The sequence below is a fragment of the Pleurodeles waltl genome, chromosome 1_2 (assembly GCF_031143425.1).
Source record: "Pleurodeles waltl isolate 20211129_DDA chromosome 1_2, aPleWal1.hap1.20221129, whole genome shotgun sequence".
NCBI lineage: Eukaryota > Metazoa > Chordata > Amphibia > Caudata > Salamandridae > Pleurodeles > Pleurodeles waltl.
Genome location: NC_090437.1, coordinates 1,316,490,812 through 1,316,509,107, shown reverse-complemented (window position 1 = coordinate 1,316,509,107; position 18,296 = coordinate 1,316,490,812). Strand labels below are relative to the sequence as shown.

The window sequence follows — 18,296 nt, the reverse complement described above, 5'->3', positions numbered from 1 at the left end:
CCCACATTAGTAGCCCTGTAATCATGTCTCAGACATGACACTGCAGTGTCTGTGTGTGCAGTTTTAAACTGCCAATTCGACTTGGCAAGTGTACCCACTTGCCAGGCCTTAACCTTCCTTTTTTATACATGTAAAGCACCTCTAAGGTAGGTCCTAGATAACCCCAAGGATGCAGTGTATGTTTAAGGTAGGACATATACTAATGTGTTTTATATGTCCTAACAGTGAAATACTGCCAAATTCGTTTTTCACTGTTGCAAGACCTATCTCTCTCATAGGTTAATATGGGGGCTGCCTTTAAATATGATTAAAGTGCAGATTCCCTTTGGGAGCGGATAGACATGTGGAGTTTGGGGTCACTGAGCTCACAATTTAAACATACATCTTTTAGTAAAGTTGATTTTAAGATTGTGTGTTTGAAAATGCCACTTTTAGAAAGTGGGCATTTTCTTGCTTAAACCATTCTGTGACTCTTCCTGTTTGTGGATTCCCTGTCTGGGTCAGTTTGACAGTTGGGCTGTTTGCACCTCTCTCTAGACAGTGACACAAAGGGAGCTTGGGTGTAGCCTGCATATGCTGATGAGCCATCTGTGCTAGGAGGGAGGGGATGAGTGGTCACTCACACCTGAAAGGACTGTGCCTGCCCTCACACAATGCAGTCTCCAACCCCATGGTGTGTGTCTGATGCCTGGCCTGGGCAAGGCAGGATTTCACAAACAAGAAAGGCTTTCCTTTGAAGTAAGCCTACTTCAAAGGCCAAAATGGGTATAAGAAGAGCACCCAAAACCACAGACTTTAGATCGCTTCTGGACATCAAGAGGAACCTCTGCCTGGAGAAGAGCTGAAGAGCTGAGGAGAAGTGCTGTGATTTGTGGAGCTATCCTGCAGTTGCTGCTTCTGCCTGGTGAAAGTAGACAAAGGCTGGACATTGCTGTGCATTCCTGCTTGTGAAGAAATCTCCAAGGGCTTGTCCTGAGCTTGCCTCCTGTTTTTGAAGTCTCAGGGCCATCAAAGACTTCCCCTTCCAGCACCTTGACTCTCTGCTGAGACTCCTGCCCTGCCAAGTGGTGCCTTATCCAGTTCCTGGGGCCTTGACAGGTGAAACTGGCAGACCAAGATTGAAAATCCAAGTACAGACAGCCGTGTGGGGACATTTCCAACCCAACCTCTGAGACGCAGCTGAAGAAACGACTCCCTGCCAGCTTCGTGGCTGAAATCGACGCTCAACCTGCAGCGCGGCTGGAAGATCGACGCACACAGCTGTAGAAATGACTCGCCACACTGCTAGCGGAGGCCTGGTAACATCGCCACCCACACAGCACGGTTTTTCTGATACCGTGCGGTAGGATTTTTGATGCAAACTTTGCTGGGCGTGGAAAAACAACGCATCGCCTGCCCGGACCCGAGTGCTTGCCCAGATTGATGAATCGCTCTCCTGCGGAGAGGAAAAACAATGCACACCGACCCGACCGGAGAAGGAGAAGCGGCGCACGATCTCACTTGCGGGTGAGAAATCGACTCATCGCTAGCCTTTTCCGATGCACACTCGCCCGTGCATGTTATTTTGACGCTACCCAGGTACTTTTCAATGCTAACAGTGTTTTTACTGTTTACAAAAGGATTTAAGACTGTTTTGCTTTTAAAATTAATAACTTGACTTGTGTATGTTGGATTTTTGTTGTTTTGGTCTTGTTTTGTTTAGATAAATATTTCCTATTTTTCTAAACCTGTGTTGTGTCATTTTGTAGTGTTTTTACTGAGTTACTGTGTGTGTTGGTAAAAATACTTTACACCTAGACTCTGAAGTTAAGCCTGCCTGCTCGAGCCAAGCTACCAAGAGGGTGAGCGGAGGTTAGCGGAGGGTGATTCTCCTTTACCCCTACTACAGTGAGGGTCCTTGCTTGGACAGGGGGTAACCTGACTGCCAACCAAAGACCCCATTTCTAACATGACCCATTGGGGAATCGCTACCAGTGTCCTTGCAACCCATTTGGCAATCACTAGCACTGTTGTACATTACAGATTGTGATTTGCTATTTGTGACTTGCAAAAAATACAAATTGTGGGTCACCATCTGTAATGGTCGCACATTGGGCCCTAGGTTTGTTCTTCCTGTGCCAAGAGGGATACAACTGGCATTACTGTCGGAACTAGCTTGACCATGTTTTACAATCTGCAAGTTGTTCATCTTGAAAGTGTTTATTAATTAACCATTTGTACATATTGTCTCAATGACTCTCTTCCTTAGAGATTGCTGGCAAATTGCAGATGGCAAAGTTCCCTGCATCTTTTATCCAGTTTGACCTCACTGGCTCTATATTTCAGGCTGCTTGTCTTGTAGTGGGAATAAATGGGCCAAAGCAGTTAAGGTCTTGGCGCCTGGCCATTCTAGTCTCCCCTCTTCCTCCTTCAAAAATGTATTCTTCTCCATCCATTATCCCTGGAGGGCCACCTTGCATTGCTCTCCGGTAAATCTAGATAGCTGAAGAGCTGGAGGAGAAGTACTGCTCCTTTACTGTGCGTGCTTTGCTGGGTTGGCCTGCAGTTGCTGCTTCTGCCTTAGAGAGGGCAAATACTGGAGTTTGCTGTGTGTCATGCTCACAAAGATTTTCCAAGGTCTTGGACTGAGCTTGCCTCCGGTTAAGAAGTCTCAGGGACAGCAAAGAGTTTACCTACCAGCCTCTGGGTGTACTTGCTGTCGACTCTAACTCACCAGGTGGTGCCTACCCCAGTTCCTGGGCCCTTGAGAGTGAAAACTGGTGCAAAACCAAGAAAATCAAGTGCACCGACTTTGGACGACGTCCAGATCGCCGCTGCAGCCTGACCCCACGACGCCGCCTGCAACTGAAACCGTGGTCCCCACTGGAGTGCAACGTCCCCGACCACACATTGCAGGCCTGACGCTGAAGCAGACGCTGAAGCAGCCACTGACGTTCCCTGGCTTCGTGAGTCTGGAATGCTGTGTCATCGACGTTCATGATACCTGATTCTGCCACCGAGCCTGCAGCCCCGTGGCATGACTATGGCCCGTGATGTCACCCAATCACAGCTTGACCCACCGGACATTGACCCCGCCAGAAGCGTAAGGAACTGACGCGTCACACCGACGGCGTCTGATCTCGACTGCTCTGCATCAAGGACACAATGTCTCACACTACACCTTTGCTCCTCTGCTCCGCAGCACCGGAATCAACGCCGCACCAGATCCAGTGACACCTTGCTTCCCCTACTCCGTGCACTGGCTTGTTTCCTCACTTTCACAAGGTACTGTACATGGGGGTCTGTGTGCCAGTGGGTCACATTGTTGGGAACGACTCAGTCACGACGCCATGATAACATCAAATTGCAGCATTCATGCTTCTAAGCGATATTTTGAAGTTTAATCTTTAAAAATTCAGAACTTTGCTTGTGTATGTTGGATTTTTGTCGTTTTAGTATTGTTTAAATCAGATCAATATTGGCTATTCTTCTAACCTGGTGTGGTGTTTTCACTGTGTTACTGTGTGTGATTGTAGAAATACTTTACACATTGCCTTTGAGAAAAGCCTGACTGCTCGTGCCAATCCACCGAGGGGGTGAGCAGGGGTTATCTGAGCTGTGTATCTCCCTTACCCTGACTAGAGTGAGGGTCCCTCCTTAGACAGAGTGCAAACTGACTGCCAACCAAGGACCCCATTTCTAACATCAGCACAAAGTTAATCCTTTGTCACTCAACAGCCTTGTATTTTTCCTACTGAGTGGCTTGGATTTAGGAGTGGTAACTACAGCAGTTAACCAAGGACTCCTAGAATCCTGTATTCTTTTGTTATCTAGGTCATTGTGAAAAACCAAGGTAATTGCATAGGTACATCCTGTACCAGGCCCCTTGCCCGACCTTGCCTTACTGTGCTAGTCTAACATGAATGCCACTCTTTTGTCGATCAATTATAGGCTTTCACAGAGTCTGAGGCCACCTTGGGAAACCAGCCGGTGTCAAAGGCAGGGCTCTAGTTATGAGTGTCAACTAGCTGCTGTTGCTGGCCGGTGGAAAGGATTCATTAGGCCTGATTAGGATTTGATTATGAATTTATAGAGATTTTACTGAAGAATAACTTAACTTTATCCCTCCATCAGGTTAATCAGTCTCTATCTCAAAGTATACAATAATATGTGCAAGACTTTTATGAATGTTATAGGTTATGTACTTGTATTTTTGTATTGTATATTCTATATTTTCTAAAGTTCTCTACTACCCAACGGAAGTCAAATTAAATGTAAAAGTATATCTTGCCCTTTGCGTACCAATATGTACATCCGATAGTCTGAATCACCTTCTGTACATCAACTAAAAGCCCATGCTTTCCTTTGATGTTTTAGGCTTAACAAGGTAGAAATTTCAGAGAGCCAATTTAGCCATGAGCATGGCTTTGACTTCAGCGCTGAGGCTGAGACATCTTTTGAATCTGGTCTCCCCCTTGTGGCCAAAGGAAGCATCCGTTTAGCTGCAACCACCACCACCTCTCATAAGTGGAATTTCACTGAGATTAATAGAACTGAGGTAAGATATTTGTATCTTTGTGTATTTCTTTTGTAGTTTTGTTGCTTACCAATATACTTTGTTTCAGTTAACTCATGCCATTATCTGTTTGGTTTTTCATTCCATCTCCTACTAAGCACTTTCATTGCAATGTGTGAGGGACAATTTTATATCTCAATCAATACACATTGTTATGTTATATTAGGTTAATTTGTTAACTTATCAAAAGTGAGGGTATGCAAGCTCTGCAGAAAGAACATAGGCTGGGCGGAGCTCCTAGGTGAACAACCAAGTTTTCAGTTCCTTTCAGAAGATGAGTAGTGAAAGAGCTGTCTTGATGGGCTGGGCGAGTTTATTCCAGGTCTTGACGGTGATGAAGGAAAAGGAGCCCCTACCGACTTAATTCTACAGATGAGGAGGGACCCGTGGAAGGGTGAGAGAGGTTGTGGATAGCCTTCTGGATGGATGGAACATTTGAAGTCAGTCGTTGAGGTTGCTGGTTCGGTGTTGTGGAGGGCTTTAGAGATGTGGATGAGCAGTTTAAGTTGGCAACGCTTCTGGATGGGTAGCCAGTGTAGCTCTGCGAGGTAGGGAGTGATGTGAGTGCTCCAGGGGATGTCTAGGATGAGTCTGTCAGCTGTGTTTTGGATATTCTGGAGTCTTTGTGTGAGTTGGTTTGAGATGTCAATGTACAGCGTGTTGTTGTATTCAAGTCTGTTGGTTATGATGGCCTGGGGGACCATGAGTCTCATGTGCATGGGGATATTTGAAAATCTTGTGAAGCATTCTAAGAATGAGGCCACAGAATCGTGGAGAAGTGTGACACAATGGTTAGAGCAGCAGACCTCTGATGCAGAGATCTGGCCTGGGACCAGGGTTCAATTCCTGCCTTAGCCTTCCCTTGGACCAGATAATTCTCACCTCACAGGGAAAAGTCAGGAGGGGTTGTTCAGTGCCTTGAGACCCTAATGGGTGAGCACTGCACTACACAAGTGCAAGGTTTAGAGTGTTTTTTTTTTTTTTTTTTTACAGGATGCGGTCATAAAGTTAACCTATTTATTAACTGTGAATTTGTTGTCTAGGGTGATGCTGAGGTTTCTGGCGTAGTCTGTGGGGGTGGGGGTGGGTGATAGTTTGGATGGCCGACAGGAGGAGTACAATGGGGAGCTCTTGTTTCCAAAGATCAGGATCTCCATTCTGTCCATTTTGAGTTTTAGGCAGTTCTCACTCATCCATTTGGCCACATTGGTCATGCAAGAGGTGAAGTTAGTCCTGGTGGTGTTGGTCTCTTCGGTGAGGGAGAGGATGAGCTTGGTGTTGTAGGCATAGGAGACAACGTTGATGCCATTATATTCTTTATCTCATAGAAACATGGTATCCAGAGAGAAGTCACTTTTATTTTTTTTTATTTTTTTTACAACAGCAGGCAGGTTTTTACTAAAATATTTTTGTCTGATTTCAAAATGCAAGTCAGGCCTATTGACTCTGCCAGTGCTTTTGAGTGTTGGGCAAAATTGTGACTTCTGTAGGAACAAGTGTTTTTTTGCCTGAATACAGTTTACGAGGTATGCAGTAATTTTACAACACTGTTCTTTCCATGCACAGGAGGAGAATCGTGTGTGATTTTTCCAGCTGCTGATGTTGTCTGGCATTCTGAGCTTGAAAGTTTGCTCTTTGAAAATGCACATACTATTTTGATGGTTGAACTTAGTCACCAAGTAAACCCCACCTACCTTGAATGAAAGCCCAGGGTCAACTATCCCTGTTCCAGGGCTTTGGGGAGGGTATGCAACATGGAAACATGTTGCTTGGAGGTGCAGTGAGGGATCTATTGTGCTATGAAAGATCATTGTGCATAAGTACCAGGGAATACGGGGCTGCAGGCAAATCAACTGTAGATTCTCATTGATTAAACCTCAAGTGGGAATCTCTTACACAACCATTGCTTTGGGTAATGGTGCACACAATTCGACGAAGATGTAAACATCATTGAGAAATACTTTTATTGTGGATTAAGTATCTTTTATTTTCACCCATCAACTCTGTCGTGTATCTACATTCTCTCTCATTCCCGGTGCCCTGTGTCACCTCTGACTGTGGGATGGTTGTGTACCCTCTGCTGATGGTCTCTAGGCGCTGCAATGATAAAATACCTAACACACAAAGGAAAAAAGAATGCTTAGTTGTTGATCAAGACAAGCCTTTGAAGGCATAACTAGTGATACATTACAGTTGTCAGAGCACTTTTGACAAAATAATGTTTCTCTCAATGTGTTTAGGTTAACCTCAGTGGGCTGCAATTAGAAAAATTCGGCCTCAAGTTACCATTACTGGGCCTTGGCCTGCTGCCACTCACATCCATTTGAAAGATGCTAAAGGGAGTGCACAGTTCGTTGATTTGTGAAAGAAGCTTTTCTACATGCATGTTTTCTCTCCTGTTTTTCCGATTCAGAACATAAGTGAAAGAGAAGCATTTTCATGGTGATGTTTTCCTAGGGCTGTGTAAATTGTATTTACTTCTGTGCCTTCGAAGTTAGCCATGTCAGTTGCAGCTCAGGGTCCTTTGCTGGGACTGTTCAGTGGCCAATTTATTTAATGATTGTCTCATATGTAGCGTCTTGTCCAGCCTGGTACGCACGGAACACCTAGGTCACACACGGCGCTGTTAATCACATGTCTGTGCTTCTCTGCGTGTACCTGTGGACTCCATCATTCTAAACCAAACACTCACAGATTCTAGTCCACCGATTACATCACACAGTGATATAGAGTTGTTGGACAGTCAGAAAGGTTCCGTTCTAAATCATGCAAGACACTACATCTCCCGCGCTGTAAAAAGAAAAATTGCGATTTTTTTTAAATGATGATACAGACACACATATCTACATATACAGAGAAGCATGTACAATCTCTTCAGTTCATGTTCTTGGTGCACTGATCTGTCGACCCGACCTGGTTACTGGAAGGTGCAAATGCTCATTTTCGAAGTCGGAGCTTGCCAATGATGGTAACAAGAATCAGTCTTTCTCTCACCATCTCGAGTTGCAGACTGATGAAATACAAGCAGAAAGACGACTCTCTGGTAAGGGACGTCCGATGTCGTTGGGCTGTCACCATGTGTCCTTTGGTAGACACTACTTGAAAAGGTTCAACATCGTAAGGAGCATCCGATTTTCTATTCTGTAACTGCTGAGCTATTACTAAATCTCCTTTGTGGAATGACAATGGGAATGGGCGGAAGCCCTGCAGCAACATGGAGATTGACCTGCAGCAACATGGAAGCAGCCCTGCAGCAACATGAAGGCAGCCCTGCAGCAGCATGGAGGCAGCCCTACAGCAACATGAAATCAGCCCTGCAGCAACATGGAGGCAGCCGTGTAGCAACGTGGAGGCAGCCCTGCAGCAGCATGAAGGCAGCCCAGCAGCAACATGGAGGTAGAGCTGCAGCAACATAGAGACATCCCTGCAGCAACATGAAGGCAGCCCTGCAGCAACATAAAGGCAGCCCTTCAGCAACATGGAAACAGCTCTGCAGCAACATAGAGGCAGACCTGCATCAACCTGAAGGCAGCCCTGCAGCAACATAGAGGCAGCCCTGCAACAGCATGGAGACAGCTCTGCAGCAACATACATGCAGCCCTGCATCAACCTGAAGGTAGCCCTGCAGCAACATAGAGGCAGCCCTGCCGCAGCATGGAGGCAGCCCTGCAGCAACATAGAGACAGTCTTGCAGCAACAAGAAGGCAGCCCTGCAGGAACATGGAGACAGCCCTGCAGCAACATAGGGGTAGCCCTGCAGCAACATAGAGGGAGCACTGCAGCAAAGTGGGGGCAGCCCTGCTGCAACATAGAGGCAACCCTGCACCAACACGGAGGGAGCCCTGCAGCAACATGTAGGCAGCCCGCAACAACATGGAGGCAACCCTGCATGGAGGGAGCCCTGCAGCAACATGAAGGCAGCCCTGCAGCAACATGGAGGCAGCCCTGCAGCAACATGGAGGCAGCCCTGCAGCAACATGGAGGCAGCCCTGCAGCAACATAGAGACAGCCCTGCAGCAACATAAAGGCAGCCTTGTGGCAACAAGAGAAATGTAGTAGGCAATAGATTTGTCCTGCCTCATTGGACCAAGCCAAACGTTAACAGATGTTTTTCGTACGTAATCTTGCAATCAGCTCACAATGTTTTCATAACCCTGGTACCTGGTAGACAACATCAGGTATAGGTTGCTTACAGATGGCATCAATGCGGATCACAGGTGAATGTCACTTTCTGCAGTGAGTTGTGATGTGAATTTCGATCATGGGGTAAACACAACTGTATTTTTTTTCTCTACATGCCTTGTTTTCCTTCTTCACTAATTCAGTGAACAGATACAGGACTCAACCCTGCATTGGGCTAATGGGTTACATGCAACTAACACATTATCAACACTAGTGTTGTACTCTTGTTTATGTTTAAACTGTAAGTGCAATGATGTACTGACGGATTCTTTCAGGGAGTTCTGGAATCAGTGGAACCCTGTGTGAGAGTCAGTTGGTGGAGAACACTGTGAGGTTTGCATGTACTTTGTATGTTTGTATCTTCGCATGAATAAATACCTGCACATATCATCGCTGTGAGAGACCTCGCTTCTTCATCGGCGACGAGCGTGTCTGGACCCCGTTTTTGAGAGATGGGCAGTGTGCGATCGGATTATTGAACCCAAGCTTCATGACGGATGCTGACTCGGCGCTGCAACACATTGCTGGCTGAACTCTGGTGGTGGTTGTAGGCGTGCTGTTGTAGGATCTTCAACGTGTGCAATATTTTTTTCTCTTCTTTCTTTTCGCTTTGTTTTCTATTTTATTTGTTTTATTTGTGCTCGAGGTGCTTCCAGTGCGCTCGAGACGCTTCCCATGCACGTTGGGAGAGTCTCGGGAGAAGACAACAACGTCATCCCGTTGTTTTCATCTAGTCCGCATACTGCAGAAGGTGACTGCAGTGCGCACACGTTTATCGGTGGTACTCACATCATTGGCTGAGCATATTGACATATTGACAGATCCAGTACAAAACAACAATGTGATATTTTAATATGTCGATCTATGCAACTTAAATCCACTTCAGATTAAGACTCCCATCATCCTTTGCATAACAGTAAAGACAACGGTGATGACTTTATTTATATAAATTCATTATTTTAGGCTATTTTCAATGGTATTTATTGTTATTTGTATAATTCAGGAGTTTTTTAACTTAACCTCAACATGGAGTCTGTGATAGCTCCACCCAGGTTTTTACAGCATTTTGGTCAGCCCATAATGCCATGGGATGATTGGAATGATGCTTTTGATGCATACTTGGAGGAGACATTTTTACTTCCAAAAGAAATTTAGCTTTATTGAAACACAATTTAGAAATAGAAGGAAGGAACATTGTATGCACCTTACCTGGCACTCAGGATATGGAAGATGATGAAGGCCAAGAAGTGTTTGAAAAGGCTATTAATGCTCTCAATGAACACTATAGTAAAAAATGTAATGTTGTAGTAGAACGACATATGTTTTGTTCAAGATATCAATTACAAGGGGAGAACATAGAACAATATGTGGGATGTTCATAGGTTCTAGCTACTACATGTAAATTTAGGGATTTGCATGATGAAATTATTGGAGACCAATTGATTAACAAACTAACTAATTTAAACATTCAAGAACAATTGTTGAGTTTGCATGAACCTACATTAGATCAAGTGATTGCTATTGCAAAATAAATGGAAGACGCACCTTCATATATGACTATTTTAAAGTCTGAAAACAAAATATCTTCATCTCAAATGGATTGTTGTGAAGGGACTTCACATAGGAGTAATTGATTACAGCAGACAATACATCTGAATTTAGGCCAAGTAATAATTATTCAGCTAGGAACAAAAGTCAATCCTTTAGATGAGGAAGTTTTAAGCATGTAGCTATGTGTGTGAATTGCCCAGCACTGAAAGCTAAGTGTTATTGCTGTGCTCCTATTGGTCATTTTTCCAGAGTCTGCAAAGGCAATTCCAATAAAAGAAAAATGGAAACAAAGATGACAAATATTAATGTAATTCAGATGATCAATGATGACAAACTACTTGTGGTGTGTGAGTCTGAAGATCAGAAGGAGGGTGCTCAGAATCTCACTACACAAGTTTTGAATGTTGATGATACGTACTGCCCTCCTAAGTGTTCAACAGCAATATCTGGTACAATGCTGGAGATGTGGGCAGGTTCTTGTTCACCGCACACTAATATTGATAAGAACACGTTTGACCAATTATCTGAGGTACAGCTTAAGCAAACCAAGGTATCTCCATTAGGTTATTATGGTACTAAATTACCAAATGTAGGTTTTTTTGATTCTATGGTTTTGTTCAAGAATAAGAATGTCATGAGCTGTGTGTATGGTGTGGAAAAAGGCAGGCTTTTGTTAGGCTGGAAGGAACTAAGAAAATTAGGAATCACATTGGACCCAAATAGAAGTGACCAAGTTATGGTTGTGGAAAGCTCTCACATGGAAAAGTGGAAAAAAACATTTCTAGAAGTTTTCGAAGAAAAGTTAGGCAAATTGAAAAGTTTTTCTCATCGTATTATATTAAAAGAAGGAAATGTTCCCAAAGTGCATAAACCTAGAGGGATTCCCTTAGCAATGAAGGAAGTGTTGTCTGTGGAGTTGAATAGGCTATGTTCTGAGGGGGTTATATAACCCATAGAGTCATCAGACTGGTTAAGCCTTCTTGTATTGGTGCGGAAACCTGATGGAAAGATTCGCATGTGTGTGGATTTACGTGACCTTAATGAGTGCATATGGGTAGACCGTCACCCTCTACGTAACATAAATGTTATGTTGAGCACATTAAAAAAGGGCAAATGTTTTACCACATTGGATTGGTCCAATGCATATCATCAGATTGTGTTGCATCCTGACAGTAGACATTTAACATCATTTGTAACACCACAAGGGGCATTTTGGTATCTTAGGCCCATATTTATACTTTTTGACGCAAATCAGCGCTAGGGCAGATTTGCGTCAAAAAGTTTACTGCCGGCTAACGCTATTCGAACGTGCCAGCCGGGCGCCTTATTTATGGAATGACATTAGCCAGCGCTGCAGCCTTGTTAGCGTCAAAATAAATGACGGTAACCGGGCAGCGGAGGCGAAGGGAAGACTGGGGGTTGTGCCCCAAAGAATGGTGCAAGTCAGGTGAGAGTCAAAAATATTGGCTCTAACCTGACTAGCGCCATTTTTTGACCACAACCCCCATGGAAATTACTCCTGTTTTGGCAAAGACAGGAGTCATGCCCCCTGCCCAATGGCCATGCCCAGGGGACTTCTGTCCCTTGGGCATGGCCATTGGGCACAGTGGCATGTATGGGAGCCCAAGTTAGGCCCCCCATGCAACTTTAAAAAAAATATATATATACTTACCTACACTCACCATGGATGGATCCCCCCTATCCATGGGTGTCCTCCATGGGTGGAGCAGGGTGGCAGGGGGTGCCCACACATCCAGTAGGGTAGGATGGACTCTTCTCTATTAGACCAAAGGAAAACTATGCAAGTTAAAGTGCAGCCTCCAAGATAAAACAGGAAACCTAATGCCTACTTCTCTGAGTCTGAGTAGAAGTTGCTGAAAGATTTCATCACCATACTGCACCCATACCCTTAGTTGATGCAGGGCACACAGAACTACTACATATATGCTTGTGCCTGCCCTACAACATGTCTGAATTACATGAAAGATATTTTCTTACGGATAGAATTGTTGAAGTAGACCATGACACAATTACTTTAGACATAAAGGCCCTCATTACGACTTTGCGTTCCTTTTCAAAGATTGCCCAAGCTGCGGGCGCCAATATACTGCCAGTGCTGGTGGTATGTCTGGTGCCCTATTATGACTTTTTTCCACTGGGCCAGCGGAAAACTCACCGGAACATTGAAGCCGGCTCGTAATCGAACCGGCTGCAACGTTGAGGTGCATCGGGTGCAGCAGCACCCGTTGTGCATTACTGTCCGTAATTCGGGCAGTGGAATGCGCAATGGGGCTGGTCATGGGGGCCCCTTCAGTGCCCCTGCCAAGTGCAGGGACACTGCAGAGGCCCACAGCTCCCCCCTCCAAGTCTCCTATACTGCCAAGGTGTTTACCACCATGGACAGGCTAGCGGATGGGGACTCATAATCCCCAGGGCAGCGCTGCTTGCAGCTCTGCCGTGGCAGATTACACCCGCTGGGACTGCCAGGCTGCCGCCAGCAGGCGGCAGGCTGGCAGTATCGGCGGATTACTGTTGCGGCTCTGCCATGGACATAATGTGGTGGTAAGTCCTGCCAGCCTGTTGGCGGTACTACTGCCACATTATCGCCTCCCACCAGGGTCATAATGACCCCCAAAGTGTAATGATGAAAGTTTGGCACTAATCTCCAAGATCAGAGGGGTCCAGAGATTGAGGGTCTCTCGGTATCACTGAGGTTGTCCAACCTCAAGGTTTTAATAGAAGCAAAAGAATGATTCATAAAACCTGAAACTGTAGGAATCAGGGCTGGGGAAATGAACTGCAAACCAAGGATAACATACAAAGCAAACAAAATGCATTGTGAGGTGTCTGTTCCTCTTTCCTGATTTTATGCTGGGCCATAAGATAATGTCGATTTGAGTTCAAGCTATGTGTTATTATTCATACCTTATCTTACTTGGGCCATCACAGCTGCTGAAGAAAGAAAGAGGGAATGAAAGAAGGAGAGAAGGAAAGAAAGCAAAAAAGAAAGAAAGATAGCAAAAAAGAAAGCAAGCAAGAAAGAAAGCAAGAAATTAAAAAAAGCAATAAAGAAAGAAAGCAAAAAAGAAAGAAAGAAAGAAATAAAGCACAAAAGAAAGAAAAAAACAAGAAAGAAAGAAAGCAAAAAAGAAAGAAAGCAAAAAAGAAAGAAAGCAAGAAAGAAAGAAATAGAGAAGGAAGGGAGGAAGGATAATTGAAATATTATTTTACCAAAGTCTCCTTGCTAAGAACTTTATATCACATCTCATATGATTTATAAAAGGCAATAGATGTTCTTACACTAATGCAATAATAGATAGACAAAATGTTTTTTTTTCACTTGAGAAAAAACAGCATATTTTTCAAATAATAATAATATGAATAATAAGAATAAGATGAATAATAATAATAATAAGAAGAAGAAGAAGAAGAAGAATCATAACCAATATATATTGGGCAATAACTTTGTAATATGATGCAAAGTTCCCTATTTCACTTTGGTCAGATCAACATATTGACGGTGTAACAATTTTCTTCAGGTGCCTAGGTAAATGGGTGCATTGACTGCTTTCACTGCACTGGCCATGGTGTGAAATGTGCTGCACTTACATCCTTCCACTGAAAGTCACTTTTCCTCTATCACTTTGTTTTTCAGACACATTTCATTATCACATCCGAGTTTGAAGTAGAGCCTGGGAAAGCTGTCCGTCAAATCGCCAAGGCCACCAAAGCCATAATTGATGTTCCATACACCGCCACGGTCGTCACTCTCTTCGGTTATGAGACCACAATATCGGGCACTTGGCAGGGGGCCTCTTTCCTTGACCTCAGAATTAAGCAAGAAGATGTGTAGATGCACCTACGCCTTCCATGTGCATGCAGGATGCCATGTAACCATAGATACTGATGGCCACATTTCACCTTGAAATGAAGCACTCACAATGGAAACTATATTGACAAAAGCAGATGGTTGAAAGTGAAATCAACTACATACAACAAAAGTATGGTCATAGTATCTGAAACAAAATAAAATGCATTTGAATGCTTACATGTATTCTATTATTTACTATTGTTTTCACATTTCTTTGAGATAAGCATCAACAACAAATAATACCAGTTTAATGATCATATTGTTTGAATCCATTCAGCTCCAGATGGTTAAAACTTCAAGTCATTACAAATAACATTTAACCCCTTCGCTGCCAGGCCTTTTCCCCCTCAGGTGGCAAGCCTTTTTTTCGCTGTTTTGGCCAGTTCGGGCTTAGGCCCTCATAACTTTTTGTCCACATAAGCTACCCATCCCAAATTTGCGTCCTTTTTTTCCAACATCATAGGGATTATAGAGGTATGCATAGTTTGTGGGTTCCCCTGAAGGAGACCAAGAAAGCAGCCAAAATACAGCAAAAATGTTTTTTTTTTTTTTTAAATGGGACAAAAGGGCTGTAGATGAAGGCTTTTGTTTTTTCCCTGAAAATAGCATCAACAAAGAGTTTGCGGTGCTACAATCACCATCTTCACAGCTTTCAGGAACAGGCAGACTTGAATAAAAAAAACACATTTTTCAACACAACTTTTGTCATTTTACTGGGACATACCCCATTTTTACTATTTTTTGTGCTTTCAGCCTCATTCCAGTTAGTGATAGAAATGGGTGTGAAACCAATGCTGGATCTCGGAAATCTAGTAGACAACATTCTGAATTCAGCAAGGGGTAATTTGTTTAGATCCTACAAGGGTTTCCTAAAGAAAATAACAGCTGAAATGAAAAAATATTGAAATTGAGGTGAAAAAAACAGCCATTTTTCTCCACATTTTTCTCTGCAACTTTTTTCTGTGATGTCAGATTTTTGAAAGCAATATACTGTTACATCTGCTGGACTCTTCTGGTTGCGGGAATCTATAGGGCTTGTACGTTCATCAAGAACCCTAGGTACCCAGAGCCAATAAATGAGCTGCACCTTGCAATGGGTTTTCATTCTATACCGGGTAGACAGCAATTCATTTGCTGAAATATAAAATAGGTATCAAGAAAACCTTTGTATTTCCAAAATTGGCATAAGATAAGGTGTTGAGAAGCAGTGGTTATTTGCACATCTCTGAATTTCCCGGGTGCCCATACTAGCATGTGAATTACAGGGCATTTCTCAAATAGACGTCTTTTTTACACACTGTCTTACATTTGGAAGGAAAAAATGTAGAGAAAGACGAGGGGCAATAACACTTGTTTTGCTATTCTGTGTTCCCCTAAGGCTCCCGATAAAAATGGTACCTCACTTGCATGGGTAGGCCTAACGCTCGCAACAGGAAACGCAACATGGACACATCACATTTTTACATTGAAATCTGACGTGTTTTTTGCAAAGTGCCTAGCTGTAGATTTTGCCCTCTAGCTCAGCCGGCACATAGGAAAACCTACCAAACCTGCGCAGTTATGAAAACTAGACACCTAGGGGAATCCACTATGGGGTGACTTGTGGGGCTCTCATAAGGTTCTGTTACCCAGAATCCTCTGCAAACCTCAAAATGTGGCCAAAAAACACTTTTTCCTCTCATTTCTGTGACATAACATTCTGGAATCTGAGAGGAGCCACAACTATCCTTCCACCCAGCGTTGCGCCAAGTCTCTCGATAAAAATGGTACCTCACTTGTGTGGGTAGGCCTAGTGCCCGCGACAGGAAATGCTCCAAAACACAACCTGGACACATCACATTTTCCCAAAGAAAACAGAGCTGTTTTTTGCAAAGTACCTAGCTGTGGATTTTGGCTTCTAGCTCAGCCGGCACCTAGGGAAACCTACCAAACCTGCACATTTTTGAAAACTAGACACCTAGGAGAATCCAAGATGGGATGACTTGTGTAGCTCTCACCAGCTTCTGTTACCCAGAATCCATTGCAACCCTCAAACTTTGGCTACAAAAAAACTTTTTCCTCACATTTCGGTGACATAACGTTCTGGAATCTGAGAGGAGCCACAAATTTCCTTCTACCCAGCCTTCCCCCAAGTCACCCCATAAAAATGGTACCTCACTTGTGTGGGTAGGCCTAGTGCCTGCGACAGGAAATGCCCCAAAATACAACGTGGAGACATCACATTTTCCCAAAGAAAACAGAGCTGTTTTTTTGTAAAGTGCCTAGCTGTGGATTCTGGCCTCTAGCTCAGCTGGCACCTAGGGAAACCTACCAAACCTGCACATTTTTTAAAACTAGACACCTAGAGGAATCGAAGATCGGGTGATCTATGGGGCTCTCACCAGGTTCTGTTACCCAGAATCCTTTGCAATCCTCAAAATTTGGCAAAATTCTGGAATCTGAGAGGAGCCACAAATGTCCTTCCATCCAGCGTTCCCCCAAGTCTCCCGATACAAATGGTACCTCACTTGTGTGGGTAGGCCTAGCACCCGCGACAGGAAATGCCCCAAAACACAACGTGGACATATCACAATTTCCCAAAGAAAACAGAGGTGTTTTTTGCAAAGTGCCTAGCTGTGGATTTTGGCCTCTAGCTCAGCTGGCCCCTAGGGAAACCTACCAAACCTGCGCATTTTGGAAAATTTGGAAAACTAGACACCCAGGGTAATTCAAGATGAGGTGACTTGTGGGGCTCTCACCAGGTTCTGTTACCCAGAATCCTTTGCAAACCTCAAAATCTGGCTACAAAAACACATTTTCCTCACATTTTGCTGACAGAAAGTTCTGGAGTCTGAGAGGAGCCACAAATTTCCTTCCACCCAGCGTTCCCCCAAGTCTCCCGATAAAAATGATACCTCACTTGTGGGTGGCCCAGGTGCCTGCAACAGAAAAATGCCAATAAGCTATAGAGATTGAGGGGTTAGCACAGCGAGTTGATAAGCACATATTTTACTTTTAAACATCTTTTAGGCTGACTTTGCTTTGGGGACCCACACAAGTGAGGTATCATTTTACTTGGGAGACAGAGGGAAACGCTGGGTGGTAGGAAATCTGTGCCGGAGCGGTGATCCTACAAAGAAAAGTGAGGAAAATATGCTTTTTAAAGCAAATTTTGAGGTTTGCAGAGGAGTCTGGGTAAGAAAATGTTGGGGGATCCAGGCAAGTCACACGTCCCTGGGCTCCTTGGGGTGTCTACTTTTAAAACATGTCTGGGTTTCATAGGTTTCCTTAGATGAAGGCCTCACCCGGGACCAAAAATATAGGTGCCCCCCCAAACACAGGTAGTTTTGCAATAGATCATTTTGATGTGTCCACGTACTTATGTGATGTTACAAACACTAAAATTGTGAAAAGAAACGCGCTTATGTTATGTTAAAAAGACCCCTCACTCACCAACCAAGTTGGTGGCATGCTTCATCATCGGGGTCCCACCGAGACACCGAGCGTGTCATGGGTGTGCTGGAACACCTGATTAAAGCGGAGCAGGTTGTTATTTTTACCACACATACTGGGTGGATTTGGCACAAGGGTGAGTGATGGTTCAGTAGATAAAATTTTATTAACAAGAGATTTCACAAAAGTGAAATGCACTGTTAATAACTGAAAGGCCCAAAAACTGAACTAATGACTCACAGCTTGTGAGCTGTAAAGCCATGTCAAGGCACCAACCGCTTTACAGTCCATTCACACACCTTTCATACATGACATGCACAAGACCATTCACGCTGTCAGCCACGGGCCCAGCACATTACAACACGTGCATCGACAGACAGCGCTACTCAAGGGCCTATCACTTACATACGCCCTCAAGCCTGATACAGCAATCTCATCAGCTGATGGGAATGTGTGGACTGGCGTTTGCCTGGCAGTGTGTTGCAGTAGCCAACAGCAAGTCAATATTTACACCTCCAGCCAAGCGCCACCCCACGCACTCCTCCAGCCAAGTGCCACCCCACTCACACCGCCAGCCAAGCGCCACCCCATGCACACCACCAGCCAAGCTCCACCCACACACACCGCCATCACTTTTTTGTTTTTTTTAAACAACAAAGAATCCACTAGTTATAAATAAGTACAAAACCTCTAACTGAATACATG

The 18,296-nt window shown here is 44.1% G+C and overlaps 1 protein-coding gene across 1 annotated transcript in view; it reads left to right on the top strand.

Moving 5' to 3' along the window:
- LOC138251200 (tachylectin-2-like) overlaps positions 1-14,336 on the top strand; it is a 38,665-nt gene extending 24,329 nt beyond the window's left edge. Inside the window, exons 3-4 of the mRNA XM_069205631.1 lie at positions 4,357-4,537; positions 13,944-14,336. Coding sequence (XP_069061732.1) covers positions 4,357-4,537; positions 13,944-14,141 — 379 coding nt within the window. The 3' untranslated portion in view covers positions 14,142-14,336. The remainder of the gene's footprint in view (positions 1-4,356; positions 4,538-13,943) is intronic.
- The last annotated feature ends 3,960 nt before the right edge of the window (positions 14,337-18,296 follow it).